Source organism: Podarcis tiliguerta (genome assembly GCF_965153285.1).
Source record: "Podarcis tiliguerta genome assembly, chromosome: 11".
In the NCBI taxonomy this organism is placed as follows: Eukaryota; Metazoa; Chordata; class Lepidosauria; order Squamata; family Lacertidae; genus Podarcis; species Podarcis tiliguerta.
The window spans coordinates 30,365,405-30,385,005 of record NC_139544.1 but is presented as its reverse complement, the minus strand read 5'-3'; the positions used below and the strand labels follow the sequence as shown (position 1 = coordinate 30,385,005).

At 40.0% G+C, this 19,601-nt stretch overlaps 1 protein-coding gene across 27 annotated transcripts in view; it reads right to left on the bottom strand.

Moving 5' to 3' along the window:
- MEF2C (myocyte enhancer factor 2C) overlaps nt 1-19,601 on the bottom strand; it is a 170,394-nt gene that overhangs the window by 62,966 nt on the left and 87,827 nt on the right. For all 27 annotated transcript variants that reach the window (XM_083404121.1, XM_083404126.1, XM_083404118.1 and 24 more), the window contains one exon: nt 11,215-11,418. In XM_083404121.1, coding sequence (XP_083260247.1) covers nt 11,215-11,418 — 204 coding nt within the window. The remainder of the gene's footprint in view (nt 1-11,214; nt 11,419-19,601) is intronic.

Sequence of the window (19,601 nt, the reverse complement as noted above, 5' to 3'; positions counted from 1 at the left end):
TGTGGCACTTCTAAGCATCTGTTGAATAGTACCTATAAACAAATTTCACATTAACAAGATTTGCATCTATCATGCATAACAGGAATGTCTTAATGATAAAACATAGAAAAATGAATTTGCTGCTAAAAAAAAGTTGTCTCTGCAACACAGCAATAAGGAGATCACTATCTAGGTTGGAAATAGTTGCACAAGGTTGTGTGTCCTATTTTTCCATGCAAGCAGTTAAGATTCAATATGGGAATTCAGTCTTGGTAATTACTAATACACCACACAGACACAATCACACCCTGTTTACTGCATAAAGAGGTCACTTGTGGTCTGCCTCGCCTCCATCACAAAAAGCAGTAGCTGGGGGGGGGGATGAGGGAGGGTTGCAACATGCAATGACAAAATTCCTCATAAGCAGGAAAGCGACTAAAAGAGTTAATGTGTATAGATACAAGGGCTCTGATTCTTCTGGGGTGATTTAAGTCCCCTCTCATCAATTATTGTCCTTTGTCTTCAGAGTCTTATCACCAGCTGCATTTACAGGAACTGCGCATAATAATACACAGTCCCATGTAACCTCCTGAACTCTGCTGACATTTCTACACACCCAGCTCGTATATTTGTCAAGATTACTTTTAATTAAAAGTACTCCAAAAACAAAAGCTCAAGGAAAGCCGTTTGAAAGCATGCTGCAGCTTTAAGATTTCTGCTAGTGCTCTGTGTAAGTAAAAAAGGAAAGGAAAGGAAAATCAAGGTCCACTCAGAACATAAAATGCCTCCTTCTCAATCCACCCTCCAAACCTTGACTTATTTATTAATGTCTCTCCCACACTGTATGTGAATCAATATGGTATTGATTTTGTGTTATCAGAACCAAGTGTTTTGTGTTATCAGAACTAACATGTTTCTAAACCAAGAGCTTTTTACATACATACACCCCAAAGTTCTGGTTCTTTGTGGAAGAACCCAAAACAAATGCAAGCAGGAGAAGGAATCTGTCTAAATATGGTATAGAGGTGCCTAATGGTCCCTCAGATTAAAAGAATACTTTTTATTCCAGTTCCTTCATTTAATGCTACTTTATAAACAGACCCCTTAGCTCCTGGATTTTGAACACTGAACCACTCTGAGGCGATGCAAGAGTTAATTAGGAAATTATAGCAACCCACCAATTTAAAACTCAAAAAAAGAAAAAAAGAAAAAAGAAATGCAATTTCTCTCACTTGGGCAAGTGTTGAAAGCAAGGCCCGCACGTATCCCAGCGTCAACGAGTTATTAAATTTATAAAATGTTAGGTTGTATCTCAGTTGGACACACTGGCAGTATGTATCTGAGAAACCCTTTTTTAAAAAAAATATTTTTTAACTCTGAGGAAAGTGGGACCAGGGCTGAAGGGGAGACGGAGGAAGGCTTTAGGAAAAGCCAGCTATTTTTGACAGCAAGTTAGCTTCTGTGAAACAAAGCCTTGTCTTTCATAAAATGTTTACGACTCTGAGAAAAAAATATATCCTTGGGCTAAAATGTTTATTGGCACCTAGCAGTCTGAAGAGAGCAAGTGAGGCCTGTGGCTCCCCCCCCCTTTTTTTTTGGAGGGCACTTTATCATCGGCCTGCATTCTCAAAGGGATCTCTGAATGAATAGAGCTGGATTACTCAGCCTCCGAGTCCACGCCCCATTCCTCTCCATTTTCCTTGGCAAGACTGAGAGCAAACCTATTTTTAGCTAGGTGGTTTTCTATTTTTAGGCAACTACCAGTTAGAGACATTTGTTAGGAAAAATTAAAAAAAGAAGAAGGAGCAAAGCAGCACAAAAGGGGGAGGGGGAAATCGGAGCTTCCTTTTTCTCATATTGTAAAGCAAGCTTTTCAACCTGTAACTCTAGGCATTTCAGCTGCTTCCAATCTTGGAAAAAAAGAAAACTCAAAAGTTCAAGGATTTAAAAATAAACCTAGCCTCTGGCAAATAGACCAAAACACAACAAGCTGTTACTATGTGAAACAGTGACTACAAAAACAAAGAACCTTATCCAATGATGAGATTAGGAGGGAGTGGAGAGAAAAAACCCAGAACAAAACAGTAGACCTATTAGGTTATAAGAATGTTACACAAAAGTGCAAGATTTCCCCCCCTGCTCCTGAGCCAGCTATCTTATGCCTTGAAGAAGAAACACTTATCTGTGAAGCAGAACGAGCAGAGCATGATGCAGACTCAAGACCTTGCTCTTTATATGCTGTTAATTTTAAAGCACCCCATCCAACTTTTGCCTCATAGGATGACTAACGAGAGTGGAAAAATTAGGACAAATGCATGGGTGCTGCTTGCATAAACTTACTTTCCCTCCCACAAAAATTAAGGCAGCTTCCAAAGCCCCCCCTTCAGCTTTTACACTGTCTCTGTGGTTGCCTAACAGTAGTCAAAATCAACACAAGAGCCTTTGGCACCTTAAAGATGAACACATTTATTACACCATAAGCTTTCTTTGGAACAAAATCCACTTCATCACATTGATTCTTGTTGCTCTTGCAGGACGAAACTAATATGGTGACTTCGCTGGAAGCTTATTATGTTAGAATGTTGTTTTGTTCCACAGTTAATGGTTCTGAGTTTACTGCCCAAGTCATGGGTAAGCAAACTAAGGCCCGGGGGCCATATCCGTCCCAATCGCTTTCCAAATCTGGCCCGTGGACGGTCCAGGAATCAGCGTGATTTTACATGAGTAGAATGTGTCCTTTAAAAATGCATCTCTGGGTTATTTGTGGGGCCTGCCTGGTGTTTTTACATAAGTAGAATGCGTGCTTTTATTTAAAATGCATCTCTGGGTTATTTGTGGGGCATAGGAATTCGTTCATTCCCCCCCCCCATCAAAATATAGTCTGGCCCCCCAGAAGGTATGAGGGACGGTGGACAGGCCCCCTGCTGAAAAAGTTTGCAGACCTCTGCCAAGTCATAGGAACATAGGAAGCCGTCTTATACCGAGTCAGACTGAGTCAGACCATGTGGCTCTCCAGGGTTTGGGACAGTGGTCTTTCACCACCCTACATGGAGATGCTGGGGACTAGATGTGGGACAGATGTTCTGTCTCTGAGCTACGGCCATTCCTTATATCTATTGACAGTGTCAGCTATCCCCCCTGTTCATTTTTCTTTCTCCTTTGCCTCCCAAATTCAGTCAGTTGCCAAGTCATGCTGCTTCTCGCTTTACAACATTCCTAGCGATTCCTTCAACAAAAACACTTGTCCATATCCTGGTTGTATCTTGCCTTGACTACTGCTGTCTTCTTTCCTTTGGTCTTCCATTGTCTCACCTTTTCCCACTTGCATCCATTCAGAATAGTGTGCCAAAATTATTCACTTCTCTTGTCACTCTGGCCATGTGATAAATCTCTGCACCAGCTTCCTGTCCATTTCCAGATACTGTACAAACCTCTTGTTCTCAAATTCAACCCCCCCCGGCCTTTCCCCTCCTTATCTCTCTGTACTTATTTCCTGACACATCCCTTCCTGTGACCTTTGCTTGTCCAACTCTACATCCTCAGCTCTGCAAAAGTCTCCTGCTCCCCTTTCCTTTGCTGCCCCTTACACCTGGAACCACCTCCTGCAATGCCTCAATGAAACTCACCTTTTCTGGGAAACCTTTGGATCAACTCCTTAGGGAGGAATTCAATGTGGCACTAGGACAATCATTCTGTCAGTGCAAGCATTATAGCTTGCCAGGGAGAACAATCCCTGCTCTCGCACCCACAAGCTGTTCTGGGGTGGCCTGATCCCCCTCAGCTAATTTCAAGGGCACAGGGACCATGCAGAGTGGGGGGAGGGGAGGAAGCCCCTTTGTGCTAGCAGAAATCATGGCATAGGTTTCCACTAAAGGGACTCATCAGTTGAATCCTACCCAGATAGCAGCTTCACAGAGGATGGGGAGGTGTTGGTGAGATACTTTGCTTCATTGCATAGTGAGATGTGCACATTCCTGGGACTCTGTGCATCTCATGGTACAGGGAAGATGCAACCATTTTGTTCCAGATGTGATGGAGAAGCATATCTTCCCTGCATTTTTGTCATGTGCAAGGCCACTCAGAGCAAGAGAACAAAGGTTCACAAGTTGAAATAGTGAGAGGTGCTTATTTACTATGGATATACAGATAAGAGTCTTAATTGATATAAAAAAAAGGCTTTCAGAATCTAATTAACCTCTCAGCTAGTCATTAGCTCTGTGACCTTTAGAAATAATTGACAGAGGGGATTTCTTCCTCCTTCATCTCATTCATAACCTCCTACCAGGTAACTAATCTTAGGTATGCTATAGGATCCATTGCAATAAAGGTCCGAGGCAACAAAATGTAGTAAGTCAATCAGCAAAATGGGATGGTGTCATTTCTTTCACACATAATGTATCACTTATGCAGCAAGTCACATGGATATCTGCTCTTTAAGCAATCTAAATGGCAGCTAGTGCAGAATGGCTGCCAACTTTTCAGAATACTGGAGTTGTGACATTGAACCCTGTGTTGTCCTATACCAGAGGGTTCCCCCCCTCCTCAACAGCTCATGTCTGTTAAGACTATATTGTTGCTTATATAAAATATCTCTTTAATTTTCAGCAACAACTGAACTTCCCAGTGAAGGAATTCATCACCCAATGTAAAGCAAACAGACCTCTTAAGAAATGCCCATTGTAAACTGGCACTGGTTTCATATTCCTCCAGAAAATATGGATTCTCTTTCCAGTGCCAACAGTCACATTTACAAACTTGTTTTGCTTATATCTCACATATACAAGGATTTTTTCATGGCAGTGACACAACACCACCGGTGCAGTTAACTTTTGCTAGAGGTATATGCACTCAGCCAAGCATTCTTATTAAAAAGCAGCTACATCTACTGCTGCTAAAAAGAGTTCTTAGCAGTGTGTATATCCAGCAGTGACCAAAGTCACTGCTGCTTACCCAGACAGAGCTGGCAAGGTCCCAGGTTGTGGCAGTCTCACCAGGGCACCCTGTGTGGCTTCCACCTTACTGCTGTGCTCCCCTGTCCCAGCTGCATCCAGGTAAGCAGCAATGATACCAGTGTCATGAGCGTGACTCCAGGGCTCCATCCCATGGCACTACTGTGTATATCCTCTCATCAGAGATTAACTGGCAGATGAGAGAGTGTCATGCCACATCAAGTCTCCTGTGAGAAACTGCTCCATGGGGCTACTTTATCACTAGTAATGATATTTATCACCTGAAGGAGCATCTCCACCCCCATCATTCTGCCCAGACACTGAGGTCCAGCGCCAAGGGCCTTCTGGCGGTTCCATCATTGCGAGAAGCCAAGTTACAGGGAACCAGGCAGAGGGCCTTCTTGGTAGTGGCACCCACCCTGTGGAACGCCCTCCCACCAGATGTCAAAGAGAAGAACAACTACCAGACTTTTAGAAGACATCTGAAGGCAGCCCTCTTTAGGGAAGCTTTTAATGTTTAACAGACCACTGTATTTTATTTTTTATTTTTTTAGACCACTGTATTTTAATACTTTGTTGGAAGCCTCCCAGAGTGGCTGGGGAAACTCAGCCAGATGGGCGGGGTATAAATAATATATTCTATTCTAATAATCATTATAATCAGGGATAGAACTACCACCCTACTGAGTCTTTGAGAGTGTCAGCATGACACATGAAGAAGAAAAAAGTATGACTGTACTATGGTGAACACGCTGCTGAGAGAGAGTTGCCCTTTGGTTCAAGAATCACTCTCAGTTCGATCAGCCACATTTGTCAGGCACAGCCAATGAGAAAGAAGAGCAAATTGCAGTTTTTGCAAGTTATGAGCCTTAGCACATGCTCACTTGGCAACAAATCCCATGGAAATAAGTGAGACTTGATTTCAGATACATAGAACATGGAGGCATTATCATTCATGAAAGAGAGCATGAGATTGTAAACTCACTGAGCTATCTTACACACTTCATATACCCATTACGATCTACACCAGTGGTTTTAAATTTCCTGTCTTCAGGGAACCCTTTCTACACTGATTTATTTATCTCCTATGTGTTTGTCAAGGAACCTCTGCACACTGAAGAAATATGTGGCATATTCCAGAATGTGAACTCAGTTTACACAAGTTATAAAATGGGCTTACAGTGGATTTCACTAGAGCCCTGTGTGCACTGAGAGTGGCTCTGCCTACTGGACAAGTGAAACTCTTCTTTGGCTGATGGTAGAAAAGATTGGTAGTGCTCAGCGAATGCATGTCAGTGAAACCTGTTACTCACCATCTCATTGTTGACTTTTCAGGAATTACAGGCTCCTAGATGGAAATCTAAATATGAGGGTTTTGTTCACATGGTTTCAGGGGTGGACTTCGGTAATATTGTGCCCTGAGTGAGGACAAAATTCATGCCTCCCCCAAGTAGTTATTATTTTTCACAATAATTCCTTATTTATTTATTATAATTTTGCAACCCCCTCAGCACCACCCACGTCGCCCTAAATCCAGCACTGCCTCTTCCTTTCTCCCCTATGCCTTAATTTACGACTTCTAGGGCTTATTGAACCACTGTATCCCTTGGTTTCAAATCCTGCTTTGTAGACAGAGATTAAACTACAGTTTTCCAGATTGGATACACCAGGAAGCTGCAATTTAATAACCATGACAGAACCGTTAAAGTTCAGAGGATGAGGATGCCGCACTCAGGCAAAATGGTTTCTTAGAACAAGCATGTTTCCTCTAAACTAGACCATTATCTCAGTAATGCTTACAACAACTCTGTACAGTGGATCAGTCATATTCTCAGCATGTTGCAGAACTGGACATAGCAGCACTGAGATTGAAGTGTGCTGAAAATTACTTTAGTGAATTGATGGCCAAAGTGAATTTGACATGGCAACTTCCTGGCTCACACCCATAATATACACATTTCCCCCTAACGTGATGTATTAATGTACATTATTTTCATTAATATATGCATTTTATGTATACTTTCTTCTAATATATCCATTTTGATAAGCATTGTGTTGTTGGCAAACTGCATCACAGAATTAAGAGACGTGAGTATCTCATGGAATAATTATGTTTCATTTCATGCAGTGATGTGAGAAGTGTGAATTAGGCAATTTCGCGTTAAAAATAAAATAAATAAAAATTGGATTTCTCCCCCATCTCTAGATAACTGTATGGGAGCATCAAAACTGTTCAGTAGAGTGAGTTGTTGTGAGTTTCCAAAATGTTTGAAGGGGATGTGGGAATGTCTGTGTGTTGTGTCTTTGTCTCTGCGTTTGTGTAATTAAGGAGAGAACTGCTGAGACGGAGGTTCTAGAAGGGAGAGAAATGAAATATTTCAGGGAAGCAGGGAATCTGAACTATGAAGTAGCAGCCATGGACTTGGTAGAAAGGAGTGGATTGGCGAGGACAGGAAAGGGTGCAGCTTTGTGAGAATACCAGAGAAATAAAAGATTGATTGGCTGGAGGTAACAAAAAGGGTGAGCGATGGTCTGGAAGGAAGAGAGAAGAATGATTTATGTGAAAGACGAGAGAGAATGGAAATGAAGAAACAAGAAATACCAATGTACAGGGGATGGGAAAGGTTTGCAATACTCTGTATAACAGGGGATGGGAATTGAGGAGGCAGTCATAGAGAAGAAAACACAAGATGTTAAAGTGCTACAATTAAGCAAATGCATTAAAAGTACAGTGGTACCTCGGGTTACGAAGTACAGTGGTACCTCAAAGTCCGTTCTTAACCCGAAACCATTCTTAACCTGAGGCACGCTTTTGCTAATGGGGCCTCCCTCCGCCACCGCACTGCCAGTGTGCGATTTCCTTTCTCATCCTGGGGCAAAGTTCTCAACCTGAGGTACTACTCCCGAGTTAGCGGAGTTTGTAACCCGAAGTGTTTGTAACCAGAAGTGTTTGTAACCCAAGGTACCACTGTGCAACCAATGAGAATGTGGTGCCAGGGGATCGGGATGGACAAATAAAACCTTAAGTAATAAAATGTTATGCTGAAATCATTAAAAAGCCCAGATAATTTCACACCAGATGCTGAAGCCTTCAGAGTCCCAAAGCAAATTCATTTCATAGGTATTTTTTTTAAAAAAGTTTGTTCCCTGCCTTTATAGTTTTGTCTAAACTAGTAAGGGCAACATTCAGAGTCTCCAAATGTATATTTTGATTCACTCTTAAGTGGGAGGAATGATTTTGTTAACAATTTCAGTAATAACTATTATTATTTAGAAGGTCAAAAAGTTAATCTGTGATGATTATTTTTTGCTCTGCCATGTCTAATACCTGAATTTGCTGTGAAAACCCTGTCAGATAAGCAAAGGATATCAAATCTCTATTTTCTGAAAAACATGGGAGTCAAGGGCACATAGTCCCACTGCTGTTTTCCTCTGACATTTGATAGCAAGTACTCTGTGTTATTAGCTCCAGCAGAATCCATTGAAGATGAATAATAAATAAAATAGCTTTTAAAATAAAAGGATGCACACTGCCAGAGTGTGTTGTAGGGAGCAGTCATATTTGGATCTTGAGAACTGAAAACACACTTAGTTCCCTAATCCCTCCATGCAGTTCCCACATATATACTTTACAAGCGAAATTGCATCTAATTATCCTACTCTGACCAAGGCCATGCTTCTAAGCTGCTGAGTTCGAATAGGCTAAGAATTGAAACTTCATTTTAGAAAGAAGCAGAACATTAGTGTATAGGCTGATCACCACACATGTGCTCAGCATCACTGTGAAGTAAAGAAGACTCAGCCACATACCAGATGCCAATATGTGGCAAATAAGCAGTATGGATTCTGTTAAAGCAGAGGTCAGAAATTTTTTTCAGCAGGGGACCGGACTATATTTTGGAAAAAATAAATAAAAATGAATTCCTATGCCCCACAAATGACCCAGAGATGCATTTTAATTAAAAGGACACATTCTACTCATGTAAAAACATGCTGATTCCCGGACCATCCGCAGGCCAGATTTAGAAGGTGATTGAGCTGGATTCGGCACCCGGGCCTTAGTTTGCCTACCCATGTGTTAAAGTCTGTTAAACAATCACAGAGAAGAGAAAAAGAAAAAGAAAAAGAAATCCTGTAGTATGAAAATACAAGTATCATTTTCTTGGGAGAACAGTTTGCTCAATTTGGGTTAGCATTACAGTACAGTGGTGCCTCGCAAGACGAAATTAATTCCTTCTATGAGTTTTTTCGTCTTGCGAAGCACCACTGTGTATTGATGGTTTCCTATAGGAATGCATTGGCGGCTTAAAAAAAAGACGCAAGACGTTCAGTCTTGCGAAGCAACTCAGAAAACGGAAAACTCTTTCGTCTTGCGAGTTTTTCGTCTTCCGAGGCATTCGTCTTGCGAGGTACCACTGTATATATGAATGAGATCAATGTCAAACAATGCTGGGTACCTTAGAAGAAGATGATTTCTAGTTTTCTGTGGGATAGGGTTTTCTTTTTTGCATTTCCCTGGCGCATTTAAATATTTAAAAGACAGCAATTCTTTATTCTGCACTAAGACATGTACTCAAGCTACTTTTGTGTGTGAAGCTGCCTGCCTCTTCAGCTTTTGTTTTCTTGCTTCATTGTACTAGCAACAGTGATGCTAATTATCAAGTAAAACAATATAATTACACTGAAGTTTTTTCCCCTCCTTTTCCCTAATGTAAAGATTCTACCCCCCAAAAAAACACCCACACACGCTGCAAAACTATTTCCTCTGACCCTGAAACAGTGCTGAATCCAGAGTGACCTCTGCACTCTGTATTTCAGTCTGAATATAGAAAATCACATCCTTTCAAGTTAGTAAGCTATTTTAGCTGCCAGCAAGCCATATGGAATAAACAGCACTCAAGGCATTTTGTCTCTCTTTTGTGTGATTATCGCTTAACCATTTGAATCTACCAAAATGATTGCCAACGTGTTCCTGCAGCTTTTGTTTTTTTGGTAGAAAGAGCCTGAAACCTTTGTTGACACAAATCTATGAACGGCCACAACTTCACGGCCACCAAACTCACTACTGCACATCCTGTCACAAAGCATAGTTGCCACGTATTGTTTACTGGCCAGGCTGAGTGGTTGAAGAACTAGCATATTAGCTAAGGTAAAAGGTAAAGGACTCCTGGATAGTTAAGTCCAGTCAAAGGCGTCTATGGGGTGCAGCGCTCATCTCACTTCAGGCTGAGGGAGCTGGTGTTTGCCCACAGAAAGCTTTCTGGGTCATGTGGCCAGCATGACTAAACAGCTTCTTGTGGAGTGGAACACTGTGACGGAAACCAGAGCGCACGTCATTTACCTTCCCTAGTACTCAGATTGCTGAGCAGACTCTGAACCTTCAAACAGTGTGCTACCCATGCATTCCCTAAGCCTTAAGCATGGTGTCTGCTCAGCCAAAGAGCCAGCATGGTTGGTACGGTTATCACAGGGAAGGAAAGCACAAACTACTTCTTCTTTATGGGACTGCTTTGTGCACTTTTGGATTTGCATTAAAGCATAAAACCAAGAGTGCAGGAAGCCACCAAGCAGACAGGCACTTAAATTCTGGCTCCACTGAAATCAGCAGCAAAACTCCCATAGATCGTTACATTGAAATAAGTATTTCTCAAAGACGGTTAAGGCTGGTTAGGGTGACTCACCTATCTGTTTACATCTTTACTTAAAAGTACTGCCATAAGATTACAGAGTAAATCAATGGCAGCAAACAAGAAATACAATGCATTAGGGAATCAATGCTCTTCTGGGTTTTCCTTTTCATTATTTGCAAAGCAACAAAACATTTATTTCAAACCACACTGAACAATACATTAAGGCCAAATGTGTAAAAGGCCTGGTTTACTTTGTGTGGTAAGATTTTTACATGATGTTTAACTTGCACTCACATTAGAAAACCTATTGGATGGCTATCTAGCGACCTACCTATCTCTCTAATGTCAATCCATCGTTTTAAGAAGGTGATGGCTTGTATTATTATGCTTGGCAGTAGGAAAGGGTTTCTGCACCGGATGGAAGTGACTTCTTTATAAATATAAAATGGAAGCAACATTAATTAAGGGACTCAAACAGTGACTCAAATAGTATATTGTTTTGTCCTGTATTCCACAGTTGTGTGAGTTGTAGAAAGAAACACATGTAGCAATTTCAGGTGAATGTCATCAAGTAACTGACATGAAGGAAACAAAGTCAGTATGAAACTTGCATGGCAAAGTATAGGTGGGGAGAGTTGCAAGAGGTGTATTCTTACCTCAACAATATCTGAATTCGTTCGACTCTCGTGTGGCTCATTGTACTCTGTATACTTCAGCAACACCTTGTCCATATCAGTGCTGGCGTACTGAAACAGTTTGTTGGTGCTATTGAAGATTATTAGAGCAATCTCACAGTCACAGAGAACACTCAACTCGTAAGCCTTCTTCATTAACCCAAATTTCCTCTTCGTAAATGTCACCTGAAAAAAAAGAAAGAAAGGGAGAAGTCAGGTCTGTCTCTTTTGCTTTTCATGAAATGTTACCTTGCAGTTGATATAATTTCTGGGCTTGAACAAATTCAGGAGGGAAGTGAAACAGGCAATCTAAATATAGTACCAACAAATAATATAAATATCTCTGACGTTTAAGTAACTGAGGAAAGACATATGAACAATGCTTAATGCTCAAGAAAGGCGAGAAGCATAATGATTAATCTGGGCTGGGTGTCTCTGCTCTTGTTTACAAGTTCAAAACACTGGCATTAGAACCCTCTGCGCAATAAGGCAATTCAACATACTTGGTTGCCAATACACAAACTGTTTCATGTATTTTCAGACTCATGAACTTTAGCTTCTCACTTACTAAAATTTGCTACCTTGAGTGTTGTTCTAGCAATAGCAATATTTTAAATGTACTCTCTTCCGAGGGAAGAGCAGACTCTTTTGTGTATGCCGCCAATCTGACTCCATCTTAGCTTTGAGAAACCCTCAAATATACAAAGGATAATGCTTTCATTTTATTATTTATATTTCATTTAGAGATATTTACATTTCATATATTGTAACATTTTATTATTTATATTTATTTTGTTTTTTAAAAAACTTGTATCTGTTTTAATTTATGTCGTGAGCTATGGAGTCCTAAACCGGGAGAGGCAGAATATCAACAAGCAAACAAACAATTCTGCTTAACATCTTCCAACGCCAGCAAATATTAATAAAGAAGCTAATATAAGTACTTACGAGCCAGGCATATATATGCACTTGTACATTAAATTACAAAATGAAGTAGCAATGAACTAGGGCCCTGTACTCTTCTTTCACCCTATCTTCCCAATTTCTTCCTCCTAATTTTTGTCTCTGCCTGAGACAATAAAAAATGAGTTTACTAGTTATGATACTGTTCAAGTAAAATAACCAGAGCTTGCCAAATCCATGCCATTTTTTAAAATAATAATCTTATAATAGCTGTTTTGAAAAGGGGTTCCATTTATAGATACAGGGATACACAACAAGGGCCAATTCACATTTAATATTTAGCGCACAAGCACAAAAATGTAGGAATATAGAAAGCTGCCTTATACTGTGTCAGAACATTGGACCATATAGCTCAGTATCACCTCTAATGTAGGTCTGGTTTGCACATATGATAAACCATGGTTTATTAAACTATGGCTTATTAAACCATGGCTTAGTGTGAACTTAACTCAGCAACTGAACTATGTTTTATTAACTATGATTAAAGGTTGTTTGTTAATCATGTTTCGTAAGCAGCTTATAAACCTTAGTTCATGTTAACCATAGCTTAGCCTTATGTGTGAACCTGGACCCCTTTCTTAGCTAAGAAACTGTCATTGCTACAGAGCTGTGCTTGAAGAGTGGCAAAACAATTCAAACTACTCTCAAGGCTCAGCTGCTCTTGCTGGGGCTTTTAACCACTCTGTGATATAATAAGCCAAGGCTGAAGTGATCATCTGCCAGACAACTCACCTTTAACTATTGTTTATTAAATTATAATTAATATTAACTGTAATTAATGTTAAGTACGATTTAGTACTATGTGTGAACCAGAGCACTGATTGACAGGGGCCATCAAGGGCCTCAAACAGGGGCCTTTCTCAGCCCACACTGGATATCCTCTCTCTGTACACATCACAACAGTGGAGAATTCTGCATCCTACTTGGGACAGGGAGACAGGAAATAGTGCCCAGGCAAATGCATTTCTTTGTACATTAATTTTTTGTTGCTCTACCTTGTATTGCCTTAACAGGAGGAAGACATGCACATAAAAACTGGATAACTTTATTGCCTATTTTAAAGTGACCCTGTCCACAATAAAAACAACAAAAAGCTCTTCAATATAAAACAGTATGTTCACTCTTTCTTCATATGGTATTGCTTGTTTGTGAGATAAAGTCCACTGCAAGTTTCTACAGCAATTTGCCAAATGAAAGACAGCTATAGTAAAAATCATAGCACTAGAGTGCACACGGGGCAAGGCTACTTAATGATATGCTAGTTACTATCAGCTCTTTAATGCTATAAGTAAAAGTACCTCTGCACATGGATCTCTGCTAGACGTAAAAGACTCTACTGTACATGGCTCACAAAGCTGTCGTTTTATCTTCTTACATGCCTAATGCAGGCTAATGCTAACAGCAGCCCCAGTCTGCCATGAAATCTCGGCCGGTCATGCCATGGAAAACGTGACATTAAGTCTGTCTAATCCCATCTAGGCTAGTCCATCTAAAAGAAATGTGGCCAGATGACAATTCGCTGCACATTTATTTTACACAACAAAACCCAAATGATGTTCTGTGTTGCCATCTCAATCTTCCTGTTCCCATTACAAAATAATTTTTTACCAAAGGGTTGCAGCACCGGGATGGTACTCTCTCTCTTTCTCTGCCCCCTTTCAGGGGTGGTTTGAGCCACCATCTAGTCAAATCTGGACAGCTGGATTGAACCCAGTTTACAGCTACTAACTATCCAACAATTTTGATGGACTGCAACATACGACACCTGTTATCTATTTGCCAATATGTATGCAGCAGTGTTGGAGTCCAGTGGCAAATGATCTGAGAACAACTGAACAGTTGTTCAATAGTGGGACTGAATAGGCTTAACCAGGCTGTGGACTGGGCTACCTGATGACCACAGCTTCCTTTGAAAATATGCTGGGTTTGAAGAAAGCAAATATCCATGTGCTTCTATCCTCACCCCAACCCCAATCCCTAGTCCATCTTTTCTTTTCGTCTCTATGATGACTGACTGCAAAGGGTGACAAGCAGTTGTGTAAAAATGAGAATCTGGTGGTGTAGCTTGCCATGCAGGAGAAAAACTGCTCATCCTATAATCATGCTGTAGGTATTAGAAGTACATAGATCCCTACAGTGGTTAAAATGAAAAAATATGGGGGGAAAATTGGGCCACATATAAAGATTTGTTAATAGAAGTTGAAAATGAGGTAAAATTAAAGTCTTTTGAAGAGCTGAAAGGAAAATTGACCGATTGGTTGCAGTATCATCAATTGCACAATGTTTTTAAGGATGATGTTAAAAATAATGGCTTTGCAAATACTAAATCAAAACTGGAGACTGAGTCGTAAGAATGTAAAGGTAAAATTTTGTCAAAGATGTATAATCTATTGTTAGAATGGCATACTAAAGATGAACAAGTTAAGATGGTTATGATAAAATGGGCTAAGGATTTTGGATATAATATTCAATTAGAGGCTTGGGAAAAGCTATGGAAAAAAGGAATTAAATTCCCTGCATGTACAGCCTTAAAGGAAAATATAATGAAGATGATGTATAGATGGTATTTGACACCAACTAAATTAGCAAAAATGTATAGGACAAGTGATAATATGTGTTGGAAATGTAAAGAAAAAGAAGGGAATTTTGACTTCATGTGGTGGACTTGTTCCAAGGTTAAAGCTTACTGGGATATATATATAATGAGCTTAAAAAATGTTTTAAAATACATTTCATAAAAAAAGAAGCTTTTTTTGTTGGGTATAATAGAAGAAATTCCCAAGAATGATTATAATATATTTCTCTATGCCACAACAGCTGCGAGGACTCTTTTAGCCCAGAAATGGAAGCAACAAGAAGTACCAACATTAGAAGAATGGCAAACTAAAATGATTGAATATGCAGACCTGGCAAGACTGACCGGGAAAATGCGAGACTAGTTTGAAAAAGACTGGAGTAAATTTTTATTATATTTGAAAGAACATTGTAAATGCTTCACAACACTAACAGGACTGACTTAAAGGTGTTTTGTGTTTTTTTTTTTTGCAAAGTAGAGGTAGAACCTGTTTACAATTATAAAAAAAGAAAGAATAAAAGTAGGTAAATAGGGGGAATTTGAAATGCTAAAGAAATTATGTAAGGATGTAAGAAAGTAGTTAGGGGGAAGGGGGGGAAGTCAAAGACTCGAGAGAGTCAAAATATATGTGATGATAAGAGAAAATGTTAACTCTTTGGTTTTAAAACTGAAATTCAATAAATATTATATGAAAAAAGTACATGGATCCCTTATCTTTCCTTCTGTGTGTTTTTTTAAACTGAACACAAGCACAGTCTCTACAACTCCATTGTTGCGTAAGCATGCTGAATTTTACGTTTATCTAACTGTATGAGTGTACACAGGAAGGCAGATTGTACGCATGTTGAACGTAAGATATGAACCCTAAAGTGTGGTTTAAATGGTTGACTAGTCTGTATTAAATGATCTAGACAAAGCACCTGAACTCATGAAGGCAAGCTGACTTACACAACCGGAATTGATAAAAATGCTTAAGTATGCATGCATGATGATGTGGAGGCAGTCAAACCATCATTTTGAACCCATCAGACCTGGTAACTTTGAACTTAATGCTGTTTTAAGACTGTCTCTGCTTCACAGGAAATGGCAATACATGACTTGAGTACAGCCCAGGACATGGAATGAGTAGGATGCACGAACCCCACATACTGTGCTGCATCTCAAGCTATTTTCAATCAGACTTGCAGACCACAGCACTGGAGGAGGAGTGTCTGCATATAGTATGGTTTCTGTTGCAGAGAAACCTCAGAATTTACAGCTTCTCACCATCAAAGTACACTTTGGGACAGAAATATCTTGAAGGCCACTGTTTGTGTTTACAGTTAGGTCCTCCTGAACATTTAGGAGACCACATAAATATGCTACACAGCACATACCAATTTTCATAAGACGTGTCACAGACCATTGCAAATGATTTCTTTTCATCACAATTAAAAAGATGAAATGAATAAAAGTTTCGTTTAATTTTTTCTCTTTAAAATGTAATCTTAATTGCTCATTGATTCATTATCATCTTCTCCAAATGTATTATATCATGATGCTACCATTGTTCACAGAGAGATAAAACTGTTTTTATGCATCACGGTTTCTAAAGTGAAAGAGAAATCTCACAATTCTTTTAAAATATGCCACTCATTTAGAGTTTAAAACTTAAAGACATTTTTGCACTTAACACAATATCATCATAAATCATTAATATCTCATACTTTTACAATAACTTGTCATACAAATGTATCTATTCTTTTAGTAACAGTTGAAAGTTCAAAGACTTCAGAAACTATTTGGAACATCTTGAAAGGTATTTAAGAATGAATTTTCTTTTTTTCCATTATTCATACTTTAAAAACAAAAGTATATTATCTTTTGAATGCACATTACATTAATAATAAAATTTAAAAATCAATATTAAATTTTTAAAAGTTGTGGAATTGGTCTCCAGTCTACTCAATTAGCTATTCAGCTAATTCTAATTAGCTGATAAGCATAGATTGAGATGGCAGACATTGACTTTAATTTGGGAAAACTTTGCTGAGTATATAGTTTTCATGAATTATTAAAACATGTCGTCTCTTTGTCTCAGTCCAAGTTCAGGAATATGGATCTAGATCATGAAAGTTTTCATTTGCTGGACTAATGGGTACATACAAAAACCTTGCAATGGGGCAGCCAACATGTTGTTGGACTACAGCATGGACTACAGTCATGCTGACTGGGGCCAATGAGAGATGTAGTCCAACAACCTCTGTAGGGTACTGTCTTGGCTATCCCTACCCTACTGGCTACACTAAATTTTTTGTAAGTTTGTTCACGCCACTCAGCACCACACACAACTATATACAAACTTGGAAGCAGCCGATCTGTATCGGCTAAACTTAGGCATGATGGTGCTTAAACAAAACAGTGAAATGCATTGGACCCTAGAGAAATGAGCCCACCTAGAGTAATGAGCCCACCTAGCTAGGTCTTACTCAGTGGATGACCTACGGTCTGCACAAAGGATGAATGTGGTCTGTGTGCTGAAATGTTTTTCGATCATTCTCTATCCCCACATTTTTTATCATTCTCTACCAAGAGATGAGAAAAGAAATTACATGTGTCCATTATCAAAGGGGTGAGGGGCGGGGGATTGTTGTATTTACCATACATTCAAGTTTGACAAGGGATGTTTGTGGATGCCCTTTTTTTCATTCCACACATCATCTATCCAGTGGTCTGCACTCTGCAGCCTTCATGGGTACTGCCTTTCCTGAAAACCCCATAATATCCTCAGCTGAGCTTCGGTCTCGGGAAGAAATAATTTGAGAAACTGGAGTATGGGTTGTAGCACAGCATTAGTATATACATATAAATATAGTTCTGCAATGAGACTCTTCGTAAGGGCATCCACAAAGAAGCCCTCTAAATATCTGAAGAGCGTCTACAGGCAACATAGTGCAATGTGATCTTCAGAAAACAGTTTAGCCAGGAGGGTAGCCAGGTCATCTGAGGTTCACACCCTGAGTTTCTGAAGGCAGAGCATGGAGCCTCAAAAGTAGGACCCAGTTCCTACTCTGGAGAAGCAACTACTTTTTCTGATTTCTATCTCTGGTGCAAGTTATTGCCCTATTTCCAAGTGTTGTTGATTATTTCTCTATTATGTCACTTCCATACAGAGTCAAAAGGTACTGAGAGTTGAAGACTATGACAGGGAGAAGAGTCTGATTGTAACAAACAATTTGCCTAAGTTTTTAGTCAGAAGACCCGTGAGAAATAAGTTAACATGCCTGTGCTGCCTTCTTTTGCAGAGAGCCAGAAGTGAGGCAACTGCAAGGAAAGTTTAAAAAAGGTCAGGCTCAAGTTTGATTTTGCTGCATTGTGGGTGTGTATCATTTCTTGGGATTTGAAAACTGATAGGGGTATTTTTGTCTGTGCACCCATGTCAGAATGAGTGCGTGCACTTTCCTGTTTGCCTGCATGCTTAGGTTTGTGGTCCTGTAAGTGGTCCCTCCGCCTCTCTCTCTCTCTCTCTCTTGCCCCCCCCCCCCTTTGAGAATGAATCATGGATAGAAGATGCAATTAGGGTATGAAGCAAAACAGTTCCCCAATCACTGCAACATAATGGGAGATGCTGCACTTGCGGAATGTTAAATCTTCGTTTAAGTATACCTTATCCCATTTTGGTATGACTGGGCCCAGTACAGTCCCATTATGGCTCAGAGCTTCAAGAAACATCCATCTTTCACCAATATGAGAACATAACCTTATCCTGAATCAGCCTTTGTAGCTCGACATTGTCTACACTGACTGGCACCAGCTGTGTGGGATTTCAGACACAGTTATCTCTCAGTCTTCCTGGAGATGCAGGAGCATTCTGCAAAATTTCTACCACTGACCAACAGCCCTATATCATTTCTATTGCTTCTTGCTTTAGTCAACTATTTCCGCTTACTTGCTCTTTTCTATTCGCTAATCCACTTTTCAGTCTCCCTCAATTAGCAACCCAAATTCTGGCCACTCTTCCTGAAGCACCATTCTGCTGCAACATCTCCTGTGCTCCAGAACATTCCAGTGCCCTTAAACATGCCTTCCGACAGGGCCCTTCATTTCCACTGTGAGCACTGGTCTTCCCGAAAGAATGTCCATGCTGCCAAGAAAACACACACAACTAACATGGGCTCAGATACTGAAGAAAGTTTTGAAGCTGTCCAGGCCTGTAGGTTACCCTTTAGCAACAACTTGAGTAGAAGGATCTGCTTTGAACACAGAATGTCTCAAATTCAGTCCCCTGCATCTCCAGATAGATCTTTTGAATCCCCAGGGAGCAAGATGGGCCAACACTCCGACATGGTGCAAGACAACTTCCAATGTTCCTAAAGATGAACTTCAAATTAAAAGTATTCTCATAGAGCACTTCGTTATTCTACCACTCAGAATTAATATCAGTCTACACATTACATTATGCTCAAGGCTTCCCTGTGTTGGCTGCCATAACAAGGGTTGTATTGTCTAGTGTGGTTTGCCGCACGGATCATCAGGATTTTGTGGAGACTTTCTGCACAAGCAACAGATGCTGCTAAGAACATCTGGTACTGGCATAAAAACTCCCCACGCATTCCAGAGGATCCGAGTAGCAACAATGGGTGAGGATACAGCAATGGTGCAGATAATCATCGGGTGGAAATCTGCTACACATGAATAAAGGAACGTGTAAACCAGCTCTTACTTGGAGAGCAAAACAGGTGCTAGGCAACCTCCAAGCATATCACACGTCACTAAGTTTCAACTGAGTCCCTCCTTAGGGAGACATTCGGCCTACTCTGCCACAAAATAGGAAAGACAACTAAAACTTCAC